Genomic DNA, 18,486 nt, shown 5'->3' on the forward strand with positions numbered 1-18,486 from the left:
TAGAAGCAAGATTGAATATAGAAGAAAAGAATTGTTGAGCTGGTCTTACTGAGTAACTAAAGAGGCAAAGAGTATGTTAGAAGGGTTTTTTATGACTTAGAGCGAAAGATAAACTCACTTCAAACAAAAAGATGTTTTTACTAAGCAGAAAGCACAGGCAAGCAAGTCAGCAAATGTTGCAAGTAGAAAAAAAGTCTCAGAATTTTCTACTGCAAGAAAACTGAAGAACAACTTTTAGCTTAAGTTGTAACGTACTAGCGTTTAGTGATTAGAGAATAATAACACGAATACAGTAATTATGGTAGTTATGATAAGGTATAGATAAAAGTTAAAATATAGATTAGTTCTACTGTATTAAGATGCTCAGCAAAGTATGCAATACATTTGTAACTTAAGTTTTAATGTAGAAGAAAAGAATTGTTGAGCTGATATTACTGAGTAACTAAAGAGGAAAAGAGTATGTTAGTTAGAAGGATTTTTTATGACTTAGAGCGAAAGATAAACTCACTTCAAACAAAAAGATGTTTTTACTAAGCAGAAAGCACAGGCAAGCAAGTCAGCAAATGTTGCAAGTAGAAAAAAAGTCTCAGAATTTTCTACTGCAAGAAAACTGAAAAACAATTTCTAGCTTAAATTGTAATGTACTAACGTTTAGTGATTAGAGAATACTAACAGGAATATAGTAATTATAGTAGTTATGATAAGGTATAGATAAAAGTTAAAGTATAGATTAGTTCTACTGTATTAAGATGCTCAGCAAAGTATATAATACATTTGTAACTTAAACTATAAGTCTGTAAGCTTCCCTGCAACTGGAGCTGACAGCTCTGTCACCCACAAAGCTTGCAGGCACAAGCTCTGGCACCCACAACCCTAGACTGCTGTAACATCTTAGAGGTAATAAACTGCATTTTCAAGAGCCTCCTAGAATCCCACATCTCTCATTAAGACTCTTACACACAGGGACTAAGGCATTAAATAAACTGTGGACTGGGCCTAGGTGGGCTTATGTTCTGTTTGGCCTTATTAGGATATTGGCATTTCATTTATACATTGAGTTACAATGTTCCAGAAAGTGACTATACCATTTATTGCTGTTTCCAGTAGTGCCTTTTCTGCCTTGTCAGCACTTTACTGGCTACAAAACATGCCAAATACTAAAATTTTTAACATTTATTCACCATTTTATTCACAATTAATATTTTTTCACTAATTTATTCACAAATTTTCTTCTCTGAGGAAACATCAAATTAAAAAAAAAATCAGCACATGTGAAAACCAGCTTTTATCCAATAAGATTCAAAAAAGCTGGGAGTTAAAAAAATAAAAAGTATTAAAATTGATCCCATTGATCAAACTTGCATTCAGCATGTCAGTGCTATTAGCTTTTTCTTAAAGCTTTGTTTTCCTCATTCTTTTAATCTTTTCTTTGTGTTTTGAGAAGAAGCTTAGCAAATCCTGCTGGGTCATCTCTATTGGAAGTGTTCAAATTTAAATTTCCTATGTTATGAAATTGTCATAAGCTTTTAAGGAGCTTTTTTAATGTACCTCAAAACTTGGCAAGTTGTGGGAGTTGGTAAACTGCTGGATGACTCAGCAGAAGTATGGCATTTCAGCTACAAAAATTTCTTTGTTGCCATAATAAAGAGCAGTCCATGAGGCTTTCTTTGGGGGCATACACAGATGAACATTGAAAAGTGTGTGACGTTGTCTTTTAATACCAGATTCATTGCTGCTCTTTTCTAATAGGATAATGTAATGAGAATAACTTAGTGCCTTAAAAGTAAGGCAGCAAAACAAAAAAACAACAAAACAAAAAGCAAATCAACCTTGAGGCTAATTCAAAGGTGTGATTGTGCCTTTTAGAAATGAGAGCATTTGCTTCCTGTGCTGAGATGTATTCCTGATTTTGTCAGGGGGAAAAACAATTATAACAAAAGTAATGCAGTGCCAGAAGGGGAAGGTGTGTTCTTAGAACCCAGTGTCTGAGTGGTGGGCTGCATGAACTGTGCCCCCCAACAGCCCCAGGAATTAATACAAAGGTTCCCTGCCACTTCTATCTAGGACTTTTAATGCCTTTAACACAAGGACAGTTTGGCAGCTTGATGGATGATCTGTGTGTGTGGTTCATGGTGTAAAGGCTTGCACATTATAGCCAAGTAATGTGTGGCCCTGCAGAGTATCATGTGTAAAATCTTGATCTAGTTTATAATAGCCAGGTTGCAGAATAAAAACCTTGCCTCAAGTAGCTCAGATTAACTTTTTAAAAAGAACTTAAATGCACAGAATGAAACAGTTACTCTTAATATGTCAGTTTTTCAAAATTTGCTCCTGGACTTGACAAATGCCTGATCCTTCTTCCCTGTAACTGTGAGTTCAGTAATAACAGGTGCTGTTCTTCCCTTCACACTTTGTCAGGCATACTAGGCTGTATTTTCCTGACCTAAACCAACCCTGTTTTGACTCACTGCTTCCAAAACTCATCACTGGACTTCTGAATATTTATTCTGCTCTCCTGTGTATAATCCAGTCTTTTAATCAAAGAACATGAATAGTAATGTAAAAGTAAATTAGCCTGCTGCAGAGGTGGAAACTTCAGACCTTTACTACCTAAATTGCTAAACAATTAGGGCAGAACTTGTATGAAATATTTTTTCATTACATTAAAGTGTTAAGCCTTTACTGTAAACATCGTGCTTCATACCAACAGGAATGAGTAAAAATACCACAATTCTTCTTTACTTCTTGAACAGAAATACAGTTTTGAAAACAAACAGTTGAACTTTAGCATTCTGAACTCTGAACTAGGACTGGATCACAAGCAGCTTCTTGCAAAATATAAAAAAAATCAAGGTACAAAGCCAATTGCTTTCAAACTCCAGTTTTATTGTGGAATCAGTTCTTCTATTAGCTCCACCAATATTACACATTTAAATGTATATGTTGCCTTTCTCCAGTTGTGACATTCAGCAATAATATTTAATTTGGATAGGTAGAAATAGAGCTGTAGTCAGGACTTAGACTTGAGGTCCCAGAGGAACGGTTACAGTAAAATAGGAAGAGTTAGCAATTAAATTCAGTTTTATACAATTATCTCATCAGCTGTAGCGTGACTTAGTGTAGAGCACAGCACGTAATGAATGTATACCTAGCAGATTCCTGGGGGGACGTAATGTGCTGTATGGATTCATTGCTGGGACTGGATGTAAATTAGCTGGAGTATTGCTAGCAACTCAGCTGCAGCAGTGTGGGGTTGGTGCATTCCCAGTTCAGCTTGGAAAAAGAAATAGTTCTTTGAGCAATAGAGCCTTGGCTGAACTCTGTGTGAGCAGGAACACGTGCTGGCTGCTTGCTCCTCACTCACTGCCATCTTCCTGTGCCTTCAGACAGTGCAATCAGCAATAGGAGTCTCTCTCATACAGAGCTTAGAAGATTTGCACAGTAGTGAGTCTAACCTTCTCTGACTTTTCAGTAATGTAATGTAAAATAAACTACATGGAGTGAAAAATGTGGCTTGTTCTTGTACTGAATGCAGCCATATTTGCAGAGAGGTGTACTGCTGGAGAGTGTTTTCTCTTTAATGCTTAACTGGAGTGCTAACTTTGTATTGTAAGAAGAAAATGTTTTGGAAGTCTAATTCTGGTAATAATTGACATGTAAATGTTAATACCTCTTAAACATTGACTAAGGTACTTCATTTGCATGCTTATTAAGAAATAAGTTTTCTTCTGATCTTAACAATTTCTTCCTCCTCCTCAATTAATTTCATAAACTTGCTGTTCTGGGTGGAGGTTAATGTGTTAATACAATTTTAAATAAAGTTTTTCTGTTTCTGTTGCCCTTGAACCTTTAATCTTGGCAAGGATTGACCATCCTCTGTAGTAACCCAATGCAGCTTGGTTGCATTGCTTGCACTCGCTATTCCTGCAGGGAGGGCTGAAACATGAGGCAGTTCACAGAACTGAGATCTGTGAAGCTCTTTTTTCTGTGGGAGGCAGGTTTTATAAAAAAATGTTTCATTTCAACTTATCTTTCATGAATGGAAATGAAATTCCATTTTTCAAGCACAGCTCTTCACTGTAGCTTATCAGATATGGCCCATTTGTATGAAGAGGTGTGAATGAAAATGTGAACCATGTAGTGCAGATTTGTTAAATGCATCAGTACATTTTGCTGAGGCTTTAGATCAGTAAGTCACTTGTCTATCTTTGAAATACATATTCATTGTGTTCTGTTCTTTTTGCATCTGGTGAGATCCATAAGAGAGATTAATCTTTGTTTATGAGAAGCCTGAAGTTGAGAAAGAAACAGCGTTACAAAATAAAAAGGTGTTTTTGTGTCATGTATTAAGTTGTATAACTTGCCTCTACAATTATTATTTACTAGCCACAACATAAAATAGTTCAGCTCAGTGACTTAATTGTGCTTGGAAGAAACAGAACCAAAGGAGATGAACAAACAATAGCAAATCAAATTGGCAAACTGTAAGTTTAAGCAGTTGTTTCACTGTCAGATTGTTGCTGTGACAGTGTTTGACAGTGGCAGTGAGATTGACATGGCCTGGATGAAACTGCACTCAGAATGCCAGGCAGGCAGCAGGTGAATAGCACCCTCTGCTTGATGAACACTTAACTCAGCCTCTGCTTGCATCCTTACAGAAATGCCATTAGCAAAGGAGTCTGTTCAGATCAGTGATTTGTAGTGAATAAAGCTTGGAATTGGGAATTAAAACCTAGACCTTCCTAAAAATTCAGTAGACCCCGATAAACTTGCCACTGCTCTGGATAAGTGATTATACCAAAATAAATAATATGTTTATATCAAAAGAAACAATATGATTATATCAAAATAAATAATGTGTTCTGCTACTGTAAAAATGATAGCAGTAGCAGTTTTCTGTATTGCCTATTGTAGTGTGATACCTTTATGGTGATACCTTTATAAAGTTTATTGTATCTTTACCAAAAGATTGAAGGTAGATATTCTTTCCAAGTTTCCAAATGTGATGATATCTTGATGTACTTCTTAGTATTATTTTTAACCTACCAAAAATAGCATATGCATATAACCAGGTGCATTTTCTTTGCTAATTCTGTCATCTTTTTGGTAATTCTGGTATCTTTTCTTGTACAGAGGTGGCTCTATTTTGCTGATTTCCCCTGTTTCATTTTAGCAGTGTAATGACAAAGAAGCAAAAAGCACAAGAAGGCATATTTCATAGATTAATCCTAGCTTGTGTTCAAATGGAGGCTTGATTTCCTACTGATAGAGTTAGAACTGTTTCTTTTCCAGTTGTGCTGTGTTCTCTCCATGTGTACTGAGGGAATTGCAGCTGTGGTGAGGGAATTGCTGCAATGACCTTTGTCCCTGCTGTGCTGGTGAATGAGTCAGGTGTAGCACAGGCCTGGAGTGCTGATTTAAATCACCAGGGAGTGTGTGACACACTAACCTTCTTTGCTATCAGGTCTTAAACTGCTGTTGTGGAATGTCTTCCTGCTCCACTTCCCTGCATTTTAATATTTTAATAGCAGTAAAAGCTATATTGGAGCTACAGAGCTTTGAAAAGTCATGTGAGATACTTTTGCTTGAAATAGTTTGCCTTGTTTTGTGTTTTTTCCCATTCCCATGGTGTCTCCTTCACAGTTGTAACTGTGACCATCTGTGGCTTCACTTCTGAGTGTATTTGTTTGAGTCATTGCTTAAAATAAAATGTTGGTGAAACTTTTTAATTGGGGGATATAAGATAAATACAATTAAATACAATTAAATATAGAAATATAAAATATTGATAAATATTTATTGTATATAAAATAAATATAAAATACAATATTAATATGCAAAAAATAATTTGTAAAACTGTAAGTAATTCTAGGATTCTAATTGCTGCACTTTTCCTCTAGCATTGTACAAATGTTTTGAACTAACTAATGTTTGTGTTTTTATGGTATTACTGTGCAAAGTATTTCAAAGCACTCTGGTAGAACTTCTCTGTAACATGGTGTGTAAACTGCTGCTTCATCAGTCTTTCATTTGCTGGCCGTGGGCCTGGAAGGGACAAGCATCTGCTTGAGAACTGATGACAGCTGAGTGCTGGACAGCATAAACTTGACTGTTCTCAAAATTATTTATATAAAAATCCAAAATTCTCAAAATTATTTATATAAAAACCCAAAAAACAAACAAACAAACAAACAAAAAACCAATCCAAAAGCATCCAAAACAAAACAGCACCAAAAAACTGAGATGTAAGTTCTGTCAAGTTATAGAAATTAAGTATAAGTGTCTGTAGCAGGGGCGTCACCTGGGCCTTGTACACAGGCTGCAGCAAGGGTGGCTTTCCTGTGGGGGGAAGAAGAAAACTTGCTGTTTTAATGAGTGATTCAAACTTGTATTCTTGTCTTTGTCCCCTGGTAGAATGATGAAAATGTGTCACTCCAGGACATCACAGTCTCAGTTCCATCGAGTCCAGAACCACAAGAACCTGAGTCAACTTTTAAGGTAAATTACCCTGATTGACTCTAAGGAGTAAGAGATGCAAACCTGTTTATATTTGGAAAACACACCCAAAGCTTGTGTGTTACTGAAGTACTGCTTCTTGCTTCTTTCTTTGTTGAAATGCTAACCTAGGTGAACCCCACAAAGTCAGTGGCAAGTTTATTCTTTTTTAGAAAGGGTATTTAAGGCAGAAGAAGTCACAGTAGGTATAGCAAATAGAATAATCTTTTCTAGTTGGAGACTTGTAATATTGTGTTTTCTGTGGTAGTAAGGTTTTGTAGCATTACTTGGCTCTTATTGTAAAATCACTATACAAAGATCACTGATTCTGTATTTATGGGAGAGAAACATTGCTTACTGGAAATATAACAAGGCTGTAACTACTTCATGAAGTTGAAGAACACTTAAAATCTAATGTTTGTTCTGAGTTCAGTAATTTCTGTTGCTGATAGAGGACTGTAGGTAGTGTTTGCTGACTAGACCTTTTCATCTGCATAATGTCACTTGTTTGCACAACAGAGGAATTACTGCTTCAAAAATGCAGCTGATCTACTTACCCTGGAAATTTAGTGGGTCAGCTGAATTTGGCCTCTTACAGGGACTTTTAGTCAAGTTTCTTCCCTCTTTTACCTGTGTCCCTGCAGCCCCTCTCTCAGTGTGAAAAGGAGGAGAAAGCATGTGCTGTGTCACTGCCATCCCTGCAGGCATGTCTGATCTCTCATGTCCTGTAGAGGTGTTGCTTAGATCATGCAGTCCTTACACAAAACCACTGTTCTGTTGCAGATGGATGATCTGCTGAACGAGATCAGGCAGCTTAAAGATGAACTGAGGAAAAAGGATGAAACAATCAACCAACTGGAGCAGCAGCTTGTAAGTATAATGTAAAATGTTTAGCAAAGTCCCAGGTGTGCACTGCAGAGTGCAACTTCTATAGGCAGTTCTGATGAAGGCTTTAAGAGACCTTAGACAGATATTTTTTTCCTACACTTTCACTGTAACAATGGTAGGTTTGAGTTCCCAGTTGTGCTCCTAGGATCTTTAATTCCATAATCTGGTCATGATTTTGTGTGGCACTAAGCAAGGATGTTTATAATGCTGTTGAAGGTATTTAATTTCCAAAACAGTTTTGAACATAAAATTCTAGAAGCTGCTCAGAAAAAACAGTAAGGAAAAGATAAGGCTACACTTAGAGTATTTTAAAAATGGGTGAGGATTGGGCCTATCATTCTACTTAAAGTTTTTGTTACTGTTTTTTTTCTTCCTCTACTGTCCATTATCTTAATAAAGAATTACACCATAGAATTTAAAGCTGAGCAAAGTTGTATTCTAAGTTGATTGTTTTTTAAGAAAATAATACAAAACAAGTTGAATATTCAGATTAAATCTGCCAACTAGGAACAAGTTATGGGGTCACTTCATCATAAATTAGGTTCAGGGAAACACAAAGCCTCAAGCAAGAGTCACATGTGCCTTTTACCTTTTTGCTCTTGTTCTGAGTTTGGATTTGCTGTGCATATCTTTGCATTTGGTTTTGTTAAATTCACCTACTGTGACAATTTTTGTAAAACAACCCCACATTTTCAAGCCATTTCAAGCCACAGCAAGGTCCTACAGGCAGGGTAGATGAGATGCCAAGAGGTGCACACCATACATGTTTATCATAGCTGGGGACAGTACCTGTGTGACCATAATCTGTAATGAAATGTTAAACATATGCTTTTGTAGGTGTGTGCAGTAAAACTGAGCTGTGGCCTTCATCCTCTCCCTCTCTGGCTTGGGAACATTTCCTCTAAAACAAAACTGAAAGGTGAAGATTTGGCTTTTGCTCTGCTGTTTAAACAGCAGAATCCCAGATCACAGAATCCCAAACCCAATTACCTCGTTTGTTAGCATTTAGCAGTAAATGTTGGGTTTTGGGTACATTTGGTCTCACTGTTAACAATCAGCCAAGATTCCTTGAAGGAAGTTTCTCCTTCCCTGCTCAGTCATGCACCTGATTGCTGGAGTAACCTGTAACTGCTGCAGCAGAGGAACTCTGCTGTAGAGGTGGGTAAAACTTACATTTGTAATGGCTGAAAGATGACTTGAAGAACTCAGTGCTTCAGAAATTTAAGTGGAAAAACTCTTTCCAACAGTCAGTATTTATTCTGGATTACTTCTCAGTATCCTTTGGGAAAGCAGCAGTTGTGCAGCACTGTCAATAGTGGTTTAATCGTATCGTGCTCTACAGTCAAGTCATGCTTCATGTTTGAACACTGGGCCTTGACTGTACTTTTCAAGAGGCTCACTTGGTTAATTTCTAACTAATTCTTGTTTGTTTTTCTCTTTTTGGGGGTGATTAAGGCCACTAGATGTAACTGCCAGAAGGACAGTCAAAAGCCTGCAGGGGCAGTGCGCGCGCGTGCCGATAAATTCACACAAACCTCCTGGAGGAGGAGTTCTGTGAGTAAAGTGGGCCCTTCATGCTCGGGTACCTCTTTCTGCCTTTCATTCCCCACTGCTATAACCTGGCTCTCACACAACTCAGCCCTGTTAAAGAGATTCTGTACTGTTTGTGAGTAAAGTCCTTCCTGCTGTGCAACCCTTGCATACTTTTGCAGCTCTGTTATATAAACAAATATTACGAACATTTATTTCAAAATTAATAATTAAACTTTAGAAGTCTTCTCTTAAAATAATCACCCTTTGCAGCATTTAATTTACAGTCAGTCCAAATCAATCCTGTATATCTAGTCATACTTAAGAGATTTTCTTATATCCTGACTTTAAAGTATCTCTTTGGGTTTTTTCCTGGTCAGATTTTCATTGTTGATGTTTTCATATTTCTTGAGGAAAATAAACAATATATTCTAAGTTTCAGTGCATAAGTGTAAAAACAAAAGTTAATATTGCTTATTTTTTTATAATTCGTTTTAATAACTTGAATCATGAGAAAAATAATTGTGTAAAAATCACTTTGACAAAAGACATCTTCATTCCCATATGTTGTTGCATGGATCACATTTGTTTCCACTATGTAAAATTTATGTTCTTCATGAAACACCAATAGAATATTTAAGATGAGGGAGGGACGACATATTTGATATTATATAATAAGAAGAAATTACCTTTGCTAAACAAAGCTTTTATGTCACCAGCAAATAGCATTTGGATCTTGAAGCTACTGCTCTAGCTAGAAAACCTAGGACATTTATTTTAAGGTTAAAAATGGGTTTGATTTTTTTTTAATTTTTGTTTCTTTGTTTCTATCCTACATTGAGTTACTTGATGTAAGTTTGTAATAAAGATTAATCACCCCTGTTATCCTTCTAAAATTGCTCTTTTAAATGTATGGCACTATAGGGCAGAAGCACCACGGTGCTGTGTGTTCACCAGTTACTGGCAAACAGCTTTACCCCATGTTTTCCAACCTCCTTTCTGTCATAAGAGGCTGTCAAAGGTTATAGCCTTAAGCAGCTTTTGGTTGGCTTTGACACCTCTGCTCCCCCATGTACATGTAACCACTTGGCTCATCCCATGTGTTTCTTCTCCATTTATTTTACTGAGCCCTTGTGTTGTTTCTTTTTGCCACTTTAATTTTGTGCGTGTGCTGTTCATGGGATGTCTTTGTGCATTGATACTGTTACAAGGTTAGTGGCTATTGTTTCCATCTTCCTTTTTTTCCAGTTCATTTATCACATGGCTTCAGCGTCAAGATGAATTGTCATGGAAAGTTAGTTGCTAACTACAGGAGTTTTAGTCTGTGTGAGTTGTGGTGTTACTTGATAAGACAAAGATAGTGGAGAAGATGGGGAATTTGAGTTGCTGTCTCAAGCACAAGGAGTCACTCAGCACAGTTGTCTGGTTTGGGTCAGGTTGGCCAGTATATTTCTTAAAGTTATATTGTAGTTTTGTTCAAGAAGACTTTTTTTTGTCAGGAGGAAGTTTGGGTTAAGAGACAGTATCTTAAGAAGAGCTAAAGGAGCCTCTGCTGTATTCATGGTTGGGTGTGTGGATATGTGTATATGATACCCATACATATTCCTAGACATCTGATCATTGCACACACAATCCAAACATCTTGCTATTTTTATCCATTAGCAAAGTTTCTCATGAAACTGATAAAGGACTTGGAAAAATTCATGAAGTGTTAACAAATTTTGTAACTGTGCTGCTTTTCAGTACCTTTTAATAGCTGGGAAGTTTTGGACAGAATATTTTGGGCATGTTTTTAGGTATTTTTCAATGTTTTCATGTGCATATTTGTAAGTTACAGGCTTTCTTTCACCCAACAGAAGCAGGAACTCCTGTAATGTGGGTTTTCTCCAAGGAGGACAATGGTCTGGCTGGTGCAGCCAAATTTCAGTTCTAATGGTCAGACCTCAACTTTCTGGCTTCATGCTTCCTCTGCCAACATGCATTTGGATATTTCCTTGCATATAAAATAGTTTTTGATTTGAACCTAATAACAAAAAATGTCTCTTGCAATAGAAAGGAGACACAATCAGCTCTTCTTTTCTTGAGGTAAGAGTACAATAAACAGAAGGAGACACCTAAGTAAAGTGTATTCTCACTACTCAAATCCCCAAAATTTCTTAAATAAATTCTTTTGGTTTATTAACATTCTGTTCAGTTTAGTTTAATGGTCTTGGCCTAAGAATAAAGACTAAGAAAAATCTGTTTCTTGGTCCTATATGCAGTATAAGTCTTGAAATATTGTTAATGTTTATGAAATTAGCAGATCTTTATATAGACTAGCTTTTTCATATAGAGTAGTTTTGTTTGTTTTTGTTTTTTGTTTTTTTTTTTAAACCAAATTGTAGTTGAAGTCTTGGCAATGACAGAGTGGTTACTTTGAGGCATCTTAGCTTTTTGCTTCTTTAAGCTTGTAATAGTTTTCAATTTTGATGAATATTTAACTATTTCAGTTCTTCCTATTAGTGTTGACCTGACAGTCATTTTAAATTATGGTGGATATTAGGTACTTCAGGTATCAAAAATTTGAAAATTAATGTGACTATTTATAAGTCCTATATATTCTATACAAATCAGAACTGATACAAGTTTTTTGTTCCTGAGGAGTTTGGACCAGTCTGGGAACACAGTGATTTAGTGTTCCAAGGAACACTTTAAATGCTTACTGAAACATGCCTAACAAACATTGTTGATGTAGTGTGTCATAAAGAGTAGATGCTGGAATAAACTAGGGAACAGTGAGAGTGGAGAGCAGCTATTTCAGTTAGGAATTTAAGTCCATATGAATAGCAGCAATTCAGCTGGCCATTTGAAATAGCTGGTATTTCTGATCACTTCATGGTTCTGCTACTAAGTAAATAAATGCATATCATTAAACATATTCATTTTTAAAAGTCATGTTCACATAGTTTCTTTGTTATTAAATATTTCTAGAAAATGGCCCATTCTGATGTGGTTATAAACTTGTCTGGTGTTCTCTTCAGGAACCACAGCTTTTCAAAGTGCTTTTAGGTTTTTTCATATTTAAAGGTGAATAAACATAAGTGCAAGTTTTGTAGCTTTAAATTAATCCTTGGAATTTAGTGCTCACATAATAAAAACTAGGGACTGGAAAGAAATGTTTGGGAAAATTGGCTTCTTAAAAGTTGATAAGTAGCTATCTATTGCCTGTCTACTGTGTCTGTGACATGGTATTTCTTCTAAGTGTCCTGGCAGGATGCTCAGAATTTAGGTTTGTGTTTTATTCTTGGTTAGCCATCCTTGGGGTAAAGGCTTGTACAGATATTTGCTGGCAGGGTAGACTATGACATTTCTGAAAGGATCTCTTACAGGTCTCTTACACAGAATTCATTCCAGTTAGTGTGTCTTATGATTTAACTATCATGGAAGAAGATAAAAATTACCTGAAGAAATTAATGTTAATGGACAACTAACAAGAAAGAAAAATGTGAGCATCCATTGCCACGCTTGTAGGATTGTTTCTCTTATAGTAAATACTGATGTTTTTAAGACTTTGAGGGTAAAGGGGTAGAAGTCAAGTTTTTGTTGGTAAAACATTTGGTTTCTTGGGCTGGAAAGGATGTTGGCAGATGCTGAGTAGTAAATGACAAGCAAGCAAACTGCAAAGCCCTGAATTTGTTCCAAGATACCTGCAAAAGACTCTGGCCTGTGAGGACCAGTTCCTACTAATTGCTGGTTGCTGTTCCACTCCCTGCTACAGTAGATAGTGTGTACAGTAAAAGCTGGGTATTTTCCCTTGGTAACAGCTCACAGTGGTGAGATGAGCTTTGCTGTCTAAATTTGCATACAAGTTCATTCTTGTCTCTGCTGAAATGACAACAGAACCTCTCACTTTGCATGGGAGCGTGCATGGTCTTGTTCTTTGCTCCATCTTTTCTCTGCTTTTGCACTGAGATATTCTTTGCCTTCCTTTTGAATTTTGTTCCACTTTGTCATTCCAAAGCTTTCCATGTCATTTGTTTTGAGGAACCTTTGTAATCCTCTGTCTTTGTGTATTGGTCTTCTGGTTTTGGTACCTTCCTTCTCCTTAGCCTTGAACATCCTGTATGTGTCATTGTCACACCATTAATTTAAGCTTGCAGCTTTTGAGGTCCTGTCACTGTATGTGTTCACAGCCAGCCTCTGTTTCTGTCACTGTCCAATGCTCTGCTGTTTGCTTCATGTTCTTACACATGTACTTGGTGAAACAAAACCATAGCTGGGCTAGGTGGTCATATTGTGCACCTGTCTCTTGTGCTGACTGTGCATGACATGGAGGACCACATGGAAGAGAGGTCCTTGAACCCTTCACAAGCAATTCCTGTTGGTTTTGTGTGAACCAACACATAAAACTGGGTTGGTGAAGTTTTTCGTCTGAATACTTTCAGAAAGACTATTGCACGTCAGAACTGCTTTTCCATCATCTCTTTCTGGGTGCTAGGCCAGTCAGAGAAGACTGCTGCAGAAACATTTTGTTTGCCTCAGTAGTGAAGTTTGTCATTCTTGGTTTGTTCATGATGTGGCACTCTGAGGGTGTATGAGACAACTGGCAGTGCTTGGTGAGAGGGAGCAAAAATCACCTCCTCATTGAAGTGCTCAGAGGCTCCAGTTGTATGGGTTAAAAAAGAGATCTTTGCTGTATTTGTTTCTGCAGCAGAACAGACTTTTTAAGGCAGTAGCAGTTTTGCATGTTGGTGTATCCTTGGGAGAAGAACTGGATAGCTGGCTGTAGGGCTAAAATGACTGTGGGGCAATAGCTGAGAAATATTTCACTTCTCCTTTTCTGGCAGAAGCAATTACTTTTGTTCATGTGATTTCTTATTCTAAGGTTGAAATCTGCTCATAACTAGCAGTGGAAAACTCTGGCCTTAGTCTTCATTGCAGCAGTTAAAAGAAGAAACAGCCGCCAGGTTTTCCCAGTGCAGTTAGAGTCAGAACTTCATAAAGCATTTGGTACAACATAAAGCAGGAGTACAATTCATCAGCATCTCAGAAGAACATTTGTCCTTCTGGTTTGTAGTTTGCTCTATCCCAGCTGCTTTTATTTTTCCAGTCCTGAATCTCATGTTGTTTTAAAATGCTGATTCACTTCTCTTTGGGGATGCCTTTGCTGTTTCACAAATCCAGAGTCTGGAAAATAAGAGGAATGGGATTTAAGAGTAGTGACTGGATACACATAATAGCTGTGGGGAGGGACTGTTCAAACTACTGTCTAACATTAAAGTCTTAGAGGAAAAAGTTGCTTGAGAACCCAGGAGAATCCCATCAGACATTTTTTGTTTGGGTTTGTTTTTTTTATGATAGAAGTTCAGGTAAGTCATGGTCTCATCTTTCAATTCTAGAATTCCTTGCTTATGAGTTTTATAGACATTGTAACAAATAAGTGATTATTCAGGTTTTTCTTATTTCTTAGTTTTAGTAGGAAACTGCCACATTATGTGTGCATTTTGAATATGTAGTATCATCTGAGGAGATAAGGTTTTTAGTGTGTTTCTTTTTTCTTCTTCTTTCGATTTCTTGGGAACCTTAGTGCACATTTGAGTAATAGGAGATGAATATAGGTTGATGTTTAAAGGAGAAATCTTGGTAAATTTGCTGGAATTTTGTACAGTAATTACTATTAAAAGAAAATTAATCTTTTTGTAAGCCAGGCATATTTGCAGATACTTAAATCTTAATGTGCTATATCAATGGGATTGCTACATCCTTTATAATTTTTATAATCAGTTTCAGTCATGACACACATCATAATACATTCCTAGTGCTGTATCTGCAGAGTCTTACTTTTTCATTTGATGTTGGTTTTATTATCTTATTTGTTGTACAATTAAACAACCCTGGCTTGGAGGATTTTTAGAAAAAATTATTTAATTTAATAATCTATTACAAAAAAAGAAATCTGGAATTTATTTGAAGCTTACCTATATGGAACAATTTCAACTGCAGCGTTTGGAAGAAGGGGATTAAAATATGCCTGGAGACCAGTTCAGCTGGCAGAAGATTCAAGGAAGTTACTTGCACTTTCTTCATTTGCCTCTCTAGTCAGAGCAATGATAAAGTAGCATGAAGAATTATTGGATTGGCTATACTTAGTGCAGGGCTTTGAAGTGCTAATAGGGATGCTTAAAAGTTTCTGGAACGTATCAAGACATGTAAATATTTCATTGCCTTCACAATAGTGTCTTAACTGTTATGTAGCTCAGATAGCTTGGGTTTCTTTTAATCTCTTTTCAGAGAGTAAAAGGGAGAGATATAAAATTTTCACCTCCCTTCTTAATGTGTTAAGAATTTCAAAGAAGAAAGCCCGTTGCCAACTCAGATGAGTCTCTGCAAAATCAGACTTGTGCCTGGTGATAATTTGCTTTCTACTATGTGGAGATTCAGTTATGTTTAGGGAATGGAAAGAGTTTTTCTTGGTGTTCCAGTAGTCTGACACAATTTTGGATGAAATGTGACCAGACCTGTAAAATGTAGTATTCTTTTGTACTGTGCTATCAAAATCCAAAGAGTTTGATCATTTTCTCATCAGTCATTGAGTGATAATTTATGGGACTATTTATGTTTTTAATGTATGTACCTATTCAGCTGATGCAGCACATTATATTATTTTGTCACATTGCTTGACTGAAGCTAATGCTGTTCCAGTACTTTCATGCAGCAGCCTAAAAATTGTGATCTTAATGACTGCTGATGGAGGGCTGTAGGAACCCATTAGGTAATCAATACTCTATCTAGAGATAATCAGACTGAAGATCTTGTTTCATTTTTCCCCTTGGATTTTGCTGCAATAATTGTTTTATCTCAGCTTCTGAAGAACAGTAAAGGAGTCTTCTCAGGCTTTTTTTTTTATTTATTTCCTGTTCTGGATGAAAAGTGTTCTGACTAGCAGATTCTAAGGCGTGGTTAAATGCATGTTAAGTTTCATCTTAGCAGTACTGAAACCTGGAATACTGCTGGATAAAATCTGATTAGGTAAGGATAACTGGAATATCAGGGAAGTTTTTTAAACTCTCCTAAGACAAATAAAAGCATAATATTCATAGAAATAATGTGATGTTTAACATTGTTTTAAAAGCAGAATGGAAGTAAAATACTTTATTATTTGTCCAGCTGTGGCAGTATGGTCTGCAGCAGAAAATCTGGAGCGGGGGGCACACTGGGTTCCTGTTTTCTGTGATGTGGGTGCTGTTCAGGTACCTTCAGCCTGCTGGCTCACAGGATAGCCACAGTTTGTTGCTGTTAGTCAGGAGGCAGTGGGGCAGTCATTATTGTAGTACCAGTATTACAGGACTTAGAAAAGCAGTTTTCAGCTGCTTAAATGGCAAAAGGATTTTAAATTCTTAAACCTGCCGTGCTGAAATAGGAAATCAAGATTGTGTTGTTTAAGAGGGAAGTTGCAGCTTGGATTTGTAAAGGTAAGGATGTGGGGAAAAGGAAAAGTAATAAGAAAATTACTTCTTTTGAGAATGTAGCAACCACAGTGTGTCACACTTAGGGTGATTTGAGAGCTGTGACAGGCAAACTCTGCACTGCATGGATCTGCACAGTTCCCTGATCCTTTCATGGAAGACTCAAGCTCCAAGAGCAAGATGCAAGGAAAACAGCTCTATGTCAGCTCTTCTCTTCCACAATAAATAATACTGATGAAGTTGGAGTAAAGTGGTCTCTAAAGCACCAGGACTTACTGGAAAATTTGTTTCTATGCATTAGAAATGTTTGTTGTAAACTAAAGTTGACTGGTTTTCCAGTAGATTAGAACAAAGCAAGCTACTATTTGGTGAGGCATTTTAAAAGTAATTTTGAAGGCTGTATAATTGCAATTTTATCATATATTTTTAATAATGAAAAGCTCATCTTCTATACTCTTCCCTAAAACTACCTGGGACAGAAGTGTGTGCTTATATATTGAAAAAACTTGGAGGTATTTTGTAAGATTCCTAACTAGTTTAGGACATCTGGGCTCTGGTAGCATATAACATTTGCTTTTACGAGGTAGAACAGCTGGAAATATAACGATACCTTTCTGGGGAAAAGAATGGTGTGGCTTTTTGGTGTCTTGTTTTTCCCTGTTCTCTTTTTTTATTATACTTCTCCCCCTCTCTCTTTCTGCACAGGGTGGGTATTCTGCTCCCTCCTTCTCTCCCTGGCAGGGCTCATTCCAGGGCATCCCTCGGAGTGTTCCACCGCACCGCAGACAGAGTGAGTCTGTCCCTCTCACTCATCTCCCTCACCGTGTTCCAGTAGCAGCTTCCCCTTGGCACGCACCGTCCATCTCGTAGTCTCCTCCTCTCTCAGGCAGATCTCCAGGCATACACCATAGTCTGTGCCTAACAAAGCGCTTCCTGCGGCCAGCCTGCCAGCAGCTGCCACTTACAGCTTCCTAACAGTCATTAAATGCCAATAGACCTCAGCAGTTCTTCAGGCAAACCCGAGTAGGCCCTTGTTTCCAGTCCTGTCTTAACATCAGTCGTGCTTGCTGCATTTCCCTGTTTTCCATGGCTGTGATGCACTCTCCTGTCCGTGTGTCTGTCCTGTTTGCTCACGTGCGTCTCTGCGCGCGTTCACGTCAACGCGTCGTGGTTGTACAGAAAAGTGTTGCTGGGAAAGTGTCACTTGCATTGTCTCTCACAAAAAGTTTTAACTTTTCAGAATGGCTTCCCTCAAACTAATTATTTTCCCCCCATCTCCCGGTATTTGTTGTAAAAAGGCTTCTCTTACGTTGAAGTGGCTGTTGCACAACTTGCATGATTTATTAACGTTCCTTATGTGCTAGCTACAATGTGGGCTGGTATAAGATGCATTTGTTCACTTGGCTTGGATCTGCAAAACAAAAGACAATTGCTGATTTTAAAACTGTGTGCTTACGTAGACATAGAGAAATGGTAAGTCTTATTTTGTGCTTTGGTATTGCATTTTGAACAGATAAGTGTTTGAAGAAATATAACTACTTCATAACGCTAAAGTTATATTTTTTAAATATACTGTAATTTGCAAATTACAGTGTTTGCCTAGCAAAGCTCAAGAGTGTATTTGGACAAGAAATAAAGGCAAAATAAAATAATGGAAACAAAGTAAGTTTTCCAGGGCCAATGCAGATCTGAAGAGTAAGCTGCACCTTGGAGAGCTAAGCTTACATGTATTTCACACTGCAATAATCTTTACGTACATCAATCACCAGGAAAAAAATCTAATATTTTGTAAACTGTGCTTCAGATACTCTCTTGACGCTTCTGTGACAATGTTCATGTAAACAACTCATCAGGAATGCACAGCCTGTTTCATGGGCTTTCTCTGTGCAATAAGGGATGTGCTTCATTTCTCTGTGGTGTTTGATGTGGGACTGTGTGTGTAATGAACATAGAACCCCAAAATCTGATGATTGTGCCTTCTGTTGCTGAGTGGAGGGGCCAGCAGTAGCACAGCCTGGGTGATTCACTGTCCTACCAACAGAGGCTGACTTCAAGGAGATCAGTTTTAGATCTAAGGATCATATAAATGTTATGGTTTTGGGACTTGGAGACTGACTGGAGAGTCAGA

The 18,486-nt window shown here is 37.3% G+C and overlaps 1 protein-coding gene across 7 annotated transcripts in view; it reads left to right on the forward strand.

Annotated features, from left to right (window-relative positions):
- Window positions 1-18,486, forward strand: part of CCSER2 (coiled-coil serine rich protein 2) — a 61,771-nt gene that overhangs the window by 31,141 nt on the left and 12,144 nt on the right. For 4 of the 7 annotated variants that reach the window (XM_058028696.1, XM_058028697.1, XM_058028699.1 and 1 more), the window contains exons 7-10: window positions 6,415-6,498; window positions 7,279-7,365; window positions 8,839-8,937; window positions 17,064-17,148. In XM_058028696.1, coding sequence (XP_057884679.1) covers window positions 6,415-6,498; window positions 7,279-7,365; window positions 8,839-8,937; window positions 17,064-17,148 — 355 coding nt within the window. The remainder of the gene's footprint in view (window positions 1-6,414; window positions 6,499-7,278; window positions 7,366-8,838; window positions 8,938-17,063; window positions 17,149-18,486) is intronic. The other 3 variants (XM_058028692.1, XM_058028695.1, XM_058028694.1) reach the window with 1 other exon arrangement.

Source organism: Melospiza georgiana, chromosome 8 (assembly GCF_028018845.1).
Source record: "Melospiza georgiana isolate bMelGeo1 chromosome 8, bMelGeo1.pri, whole genome shotgun sequence".
NCBI classification, from domain to species: domain Eukaryota; kingdom Metazoa; phylum Chordata; class Aves; order Passeriformes; family Passerellidae; genus Melospiza; species Melospiza georgiana.